Source organism: Lytechinus variegatus, chromosome 12 (assembly GCF_018143015.1).
Source record: "Lytechinus variegatus isolate NC3 chromosome 12, Lvar_3.0, whole genome shotgun sequence".
Taxonomy (NCBI): Eukaryota; Metazoa; Echinodermata; class Echinoidea; order Temnopleuroida; family Toxopneustidae; genus Lytechinus; species Lytechinus variegatus.
In genome coordinates this window covers 27,068,169-27,074,642 of record NC_054751.1, presented here as the reverse complement: position 1 = coordinate 27,074,642, position 6,474 = coordinate 27,068,169, and the positions used below count along the sequence as shown (strand labels likewise).

The 6,474-nt window shown below is 36.2% G+C and overlaps 1 protein-coding gene across 1 annotated transcript in view; it reads right to left on the bottom strand.

The window, feature by feature from the left end:
• Positions 1–4,343: 4,343 nt before the first annotated feature.
• The window catches only part of LOC121425018 (pentatricopeptide repeat domain-containing protein 3, mitochondrial-like), a 51,492-nt gene continuing 49,361 nt past the window's right edge, over positions 4,344–6,474 (bottom strand). Inside the window, exons 23-24 of the mRNA XM_041620951.1 lie at positions 5,276–5,370; positions 4,344–4,476 (exon numbers count right to left, since the gene is read on the bottom strand). Coding sequence (XP_041476885.1) covers positions 4,434–4,476; positions 5,276–5,370 — 138 coding nt within the window. The 3' untranslated portion in view covers positions 4,344–4,433. The remainder of the gene's footprint in view (positions 4,477–5,275; positions 5,371–6,474) is intronic.

Here is a 6,474-nt window from a genome sequence, read left to right as displayed (position 1 = left end):
ATGTAACTGAAATTTAATTCCTGGAGCAATGTACATGTATAAAAGTATACTATGTGTAGGATGTTCGGAAAGTGTTATGCGGAAAAAGCGATGCCATGCTTTATACCAAACATCATCACCTTCTACCAAACATCCTCACCTTCTACAACATATCATCACATTCTACCACACATCAACACCTTCTTCTTCCAAACATCACATTCTTCCACACATCAACACCTTCTTCCACACATCACATTCTTCCACACATCATCACCTTCTTCCACACATCATCACATTCTTCCACACATCATCCCCTTCTTCCACAAGAAGGTGATGTGAGAAAGAATTGGATGTGTTGAAGAAAATGATGATGTATGAAGGTGATGATGTGTGGAAGAAGGTGATGATGTGTGATTTTCATACAGATCAAGCATACTGATCTTATGATTATCATTACAGATCGAGCATACTGATCTTAAACAAATAGGAGTAATACCGAAAATTTGTTAAACAAAAAGGTGATGATGTGTGGAAGAAGGTGGTTATGTGTGGAAAATGTGATGATGTGTGGAAGAAGGTGATGATGTATGGAAGAAGGTGATGATGTGTGGAAGAAGGTGATGATGTATGGAAGGTGATGATGTGTGGAAGAATGTGATGTGTGGAAGAAGGTGATGATGTATGGAAGGTGATAATGTGTGGAAGAAGGTGATGATGTGTGGAAAATGTGATGATGTGTGGAAGAATGTAATGTGTGGAAGGTGATGATGTGTGGAAGAATTAATGTGTGGAAGGTGATGATGTGTGGTAGAATGTGATGATGTGTGGAAGGTGATGATGTGTGGTAGAATGTGATGTGTGGAAGAAGGTGGTTATGTGTAGAAGAAGTTGATGTTGTGTGGTAGAATGTGATGATGTGTGAAAGGTGATGATGTGTGGAAGAACGTGAGGAAGAGGAAGATGATGTGTGGAGGAAAGAGATGTGTTGAAGGTGTGTGGAAGAAGCTGATGATGTGTGGAAGGTCATGATGTGTGGAAGTAGGTCATGATGTGTGGAAGGTCATGATGTGTGTAAAAGGGAGGGGTAAAGTAGATGCATTTAGAATGATTCCATCAGTCCACCAAAAATTGAAGTTTGCACACAAAAAATGAAGTACACACAAATAAAAGACAATAAAATGTAATGGGATACAATCAACAAAATAAAGAAAAAAGTTTTGACCAGCTCTAGTTTAGTACAATTTATTCATTTTTCATTTCTCAATACAAGTGAAATAATACATACATGACAACACACATTGCATAATAAATATCCCAATTTATCAACTGATTTTAGAAATAAGAATACAGCCCCTTCTGATTGTTAATCATAAAACAATTGTCAATGTGTAAAATGAGACAAGAGACAATTGTTGGATATTGAAGTATGAACTGATCTTGTCTTAGGTGTGACTCAACGTGTAGAAAGACTTAAGTGGTATTTAGCACTGTACATCATTGGGTGATTTCAAGTGTAGAGGTGGTGCTGGTGTTGGAAGCACAATTTAGATACCCTTCCCAAGATCTAAACAACAAATGGGAGTATACAAATTACATTTTTGAAGCTCAACACCCCTGCTGGATATAATACAGTGTTCCACAAAGGGTACCACAGTGGTTACCCCAGTGTGTTCATAGGGCATTTACAGTGTGGAACACAAAGTGAAATCTTATTCACACTTAAAATACTCAAATGCTCAGACATGGTAAACCTCATATTCACATAATCCACTATGTAAACATATTGTGAACACACTGTAGCATTGTCCACAGTGTGAAATAATCTTCACATTGGTTAAATTTGAGCATTTTGAGAGTGTGAATCACATCTTTACATAATCTACTTTGTGAACACTAACACTGTAGCATTGTCCACAGTGTGGAGTCATCTTCACATTGGTTAAATTTGAGCATTTTAACAAAGTGAATGTCATCTTCACACAATCCCCTATGTGAACACTCACACTGCTGTGGTTTCCACAGTGTGAAATCATCTTCACATTATTAAATTTGAGCATTTTAACACAGTGAATCACATCTTTACATAATCTACTACGTGAATGCACTGTGATCACTCACACTATAGTGGTCTCCACAGTATGGAATCATCTCCACATTGGTTAAATTTAAGCATTTCAACAAAGTGAATGACATCTTCACATAATCCCCTATGTGATCACTCACACTGTAGCATTGTCCACAGTGTGGAGTCATCTTCACATTGGTTAAATTTGAGCATTTTAACAAAGTGAATGTCATCTTCACATATTCCCTTATGTGAACACTCACACTGCAGCGGTTTCCAAAGTGTGAAATCATCTTCACATTGTTAAATTTGAGCATTTGAACACAGTGAATCACATCTTTTTCATAAACCACGGTGTGAATGCATTGTAAATACTCACACTGGAAAGGTTTTCACAGTGTGGAATCATCTTCACATTGAAATATGAGCATTTTTACAGTGTGAACCATATCTTCACACAATCCACTATATGAATGCACCGCGATCCATCAAGAATAAACCTTTCACCTGGAGTGTCCATGACTTCAGGAAATAATAAAACACAAAGTAACAATCTTTTCCCCAAAATCTCGCAAAGAGGGTTTACCAGAATAATGCCCGGTTGACATTTGCATGCATTGTGGTGCCCACTTTGCCCCGCATTGATGCATGCCAGTGCGGGACACTTTATGGAACGACTTGGCTATATCAGTTCACGCAATAACCCGACATGTTGCACAATGTTTGCGCATAGTTCACGCACTGTCCCGACGTGCTTTCAGCAAATATTTTCGAAACCCTATTCTGTGACGTATCTAGCGCAAATTTAAATATTCAGCGTTCTAGTGTTGACATCCTCTACGTTTGTTGATTAGGACGACTTACACTGATCACATGATCTGCACTCACAATTTTGTGCATATCATTCGCAAACTATGCGTGAAGTATGCTTGGCCTATGCGCAAAGTATGCGCGACCCTGTCGTGAACTGCGTGCCACTAGCCCAGGGGTGTGCCTACTATTCTTTGCGCCACAAAATTTCTATTTCTATGCCACGCAGTGGTATGCAGTGGCACGACTAGGTTGCGCATAGTTCACAAATTTGTAAAGCATGCCAAAATTTTCAACATGTTGAAAATTTTGGCACGCATTTCATGCACTGGCACGCACCTAACTGCAAGCTGGCACACATAGTTCGCGCATTGGCGGCATGAGTGCATGCCCATGCACAAACTATGCGGGAACCACAATGCATGCAAGTGTCAACCAAGTATTGGTCAAGTCATCACAGAAAGGCAATACCTAACATGAATTACTTATTACAAATAGTGTATGATGAGGAAATTATTGGACACTTTATTTGATCTGCCCGAGTTGATCGGCTTTAAAGTTGGTCTGGACAGGCATTGACAAAACAATTCCCCAAGCTTTACATCACTATTTCACCAAGCTACAGTACAGTGCATGCAGACAGGCTTCAAACTTGTCTCAAGAATTATGAACAAGTATACGGTGGACCTTAATGTGCTATAGTCTTGGCGACACTGACTCTAGCTATTACGTTATAACAGGTGACATACCACTGACCTAAACCTTCAGAATGTTCTTTTTGTTGGTTGAAAATTTCAATTTTTAAAAACATCTTGTTCTTCTTTCTCTCTATCTCTTTTCATAATACTTTTTCTTGATACCAATTCCTTTTTCTTTCTTGCTCTTAATTCATACTTTACCTTCAAAAACCTCTGAACAAAATTCTTCAAAAACCTGTGTACTCTAATGTTTTCAAAATCAATCCTTGATACATGGGCATTTCAAACCTCTTCCTAGAAAGTAAAGTGTTATATATTAAACCTCCAGGCAGCCAAGTTCTGCATAATATTCTCCTTTATACATGTATCTGGATAGTAAGCATGAATATGCAGAATGTTTGACTATTTTGCAATTAAATTGTTCCAAAACCCTTTTTTGTTGTAAACATCGAAAGCTGAATTTACTTTGATGGACATTTTTCTTTTGGAGGCATGCATACCATGAAATTTTACCTTTCACATTTGTGCCATTGGTATAACAAACAGGGGAATAGCAACCTTTACAAGGCAAGTAGATAACTTATTCCACAACCGGGGCCTGTCTTAGAAAGAGTTGTGATTGATCCAATCAATCGCAACTATGGAAAGCCAGCAAAGTCAACATATAAAATGCATGTTTGTTGAAATTTTTTCTTGATATGAATGTATATTAATGAATTCATTGATTTCTTGACAATTTGGTGTGTTCTCCTTTTAACGAGGACATTTTGCAAATTTCCAGTAGAAAAAATTAAGACACTGATGGATTTCCATGGATTTACAATTTATTGGATCAATCGTAACTCTTTGTAAGATGGGTATGGTCAAAAACCTGGGCTTCATAACATATCCTCCTCGATCATTATATCCTCCAATAGTTTCCTAGAATAAAAAAAGCGGAAACATATTTGAAAATGCGAAAGGGTGAAGTATCAAAGTTACATTGAATTTAAATGTGAGAACCACAAATATGACAGGTAGGACTGCAGATGAAAGAGAAAAGCATAACAATTTGGCTTGAAAGTATGATGATTATAAATATAGATATAAAGTTGTGATCAATAAAATAAAAATAACTAGAGCTGAGATTTACACTGAACTCCACGTAATCACGTATGTTATCAAATTTTCAGTTCTTTTGATAAAAACTACACAAAGCTTTCAAAAATAGTTTGGGAGTAAAATTAACAACTGCATTCTCCACTGAACAAAGAATAAAATTATATGAGGAAAGTATCCAAAGTCTTTTTCATAAAGTAACTTTTTGTGAAATAGGAACATTTAATAACATGAAATAAAGGGATAAGAAAATAATAACATTTTATAAAGAAATATTCATGAACAACACATAATTATTACAACATAAGTATGAACTGTGTGTGAACCAAAGATTCACATTGACTATTTTATGGCAGTCTCATTTTCGTCAAAAAAAGGCATTTGTTTTTGCAAACCAACATAAAAATAAAAATTAAACCTTTCTACGGCTATTTTTATAAAAAGTTTTCCAAAGATACAATGTAATTCAGGACTTCCTATTCATAAAATCAAATGGATGCATAGCACATTTATCATCTCCATATATGATTCATAGTTAGAGAAATGAGAAATATAAAACACGGAGAATAAGAAGATTTATTTCCATCTTCACATAGAAGTTGCAGAGGTTGAGGAAGTTTACCTTTGTTGACTGTTAAGCTTGAGATTTGTTCTGATGCTGTCAGCTAACCCAACAGATCCTGGTAATCCGCTTCCTACGGCCAACCTTACGCAACCCTGCATGGATCAAATCAATAATTTACTCATTTACCTTTTACCATGTATCAACAAATATTATTCAGTTTTCAGTCAAAATAAAACATATATATGTATGTGTGTGTTGTATATACAGATGAGAAATAAATGGGAATAAGCTTTAATCAAGGTTCAACAGAGCTATCCTACATCTTTTAAAACCCTAATTCTCCCGGGGGGGGGGCATAATGGCCCCCCCCCTCAACAATTTTTCGCGATATATCCGCTGCGTGAAATTTTTTCACCTCGCAGCTCACTGACTTTTTACATTCGAGTCTCGCGCAAATTTTGAGACCAAAGTTGTGACGCCCGGGTACGCGGTTACGACATTACGCAACATTATGCAAGTGCATGTCAGACCCAAAATTGCTCATAAATGTGATTTCATGTACAAATCCAATGCAAATTGCGTATTTAGCCAAAATTCATAAATGTATCATTATTTCTACTTTTACTGATTAAACTTAATTAATTTTGCCTTGTTTACGATCAGAATTATACAATAAAAAACAAAAAGTAAAAAACAAAGAAATACATAAGACATTCATAAAACAATAAAATACATAAGAAATTTATTTCCAAACCAAAGTTTTTTGAATTATGATTGTTAAGAATGCTACAAAGAAAATTTTTACCAAAAATTAGCATTCTAGGAGCTTTATTTAGTGAATTAGAGCAAAAAGTATGATTTATGCATAAATTAGCATAATTAATTCATATAAAATAAAATCTCATTATTTTGGAAAATTTTACCATACATCCTTGTAGATTACATCGCACACTACCAGCGTGCAAATGTTTGCATCGCTCGCGCGATCGGCGGCCGAGATCTTAAGGGGGGAACATAATGGCCCCTCCCCCCGGGAATGACAAGAATCAAAATACCCCGGGAGATTTAGGGTTAAGGGCACTCTACACTAAAAAATGAAGTTCTCATTAATTCATAAAACCCCCACCTAACCAGAAGGTGATCAAACTTGGATCCTCATACAGTAATACAAATTTCAATTAGACATCACCGTAAACAGAAAATTATATTTTCCTAGTGAAATTTTGGGGTGGAGAAGCAAGAAGATCAATATCGAA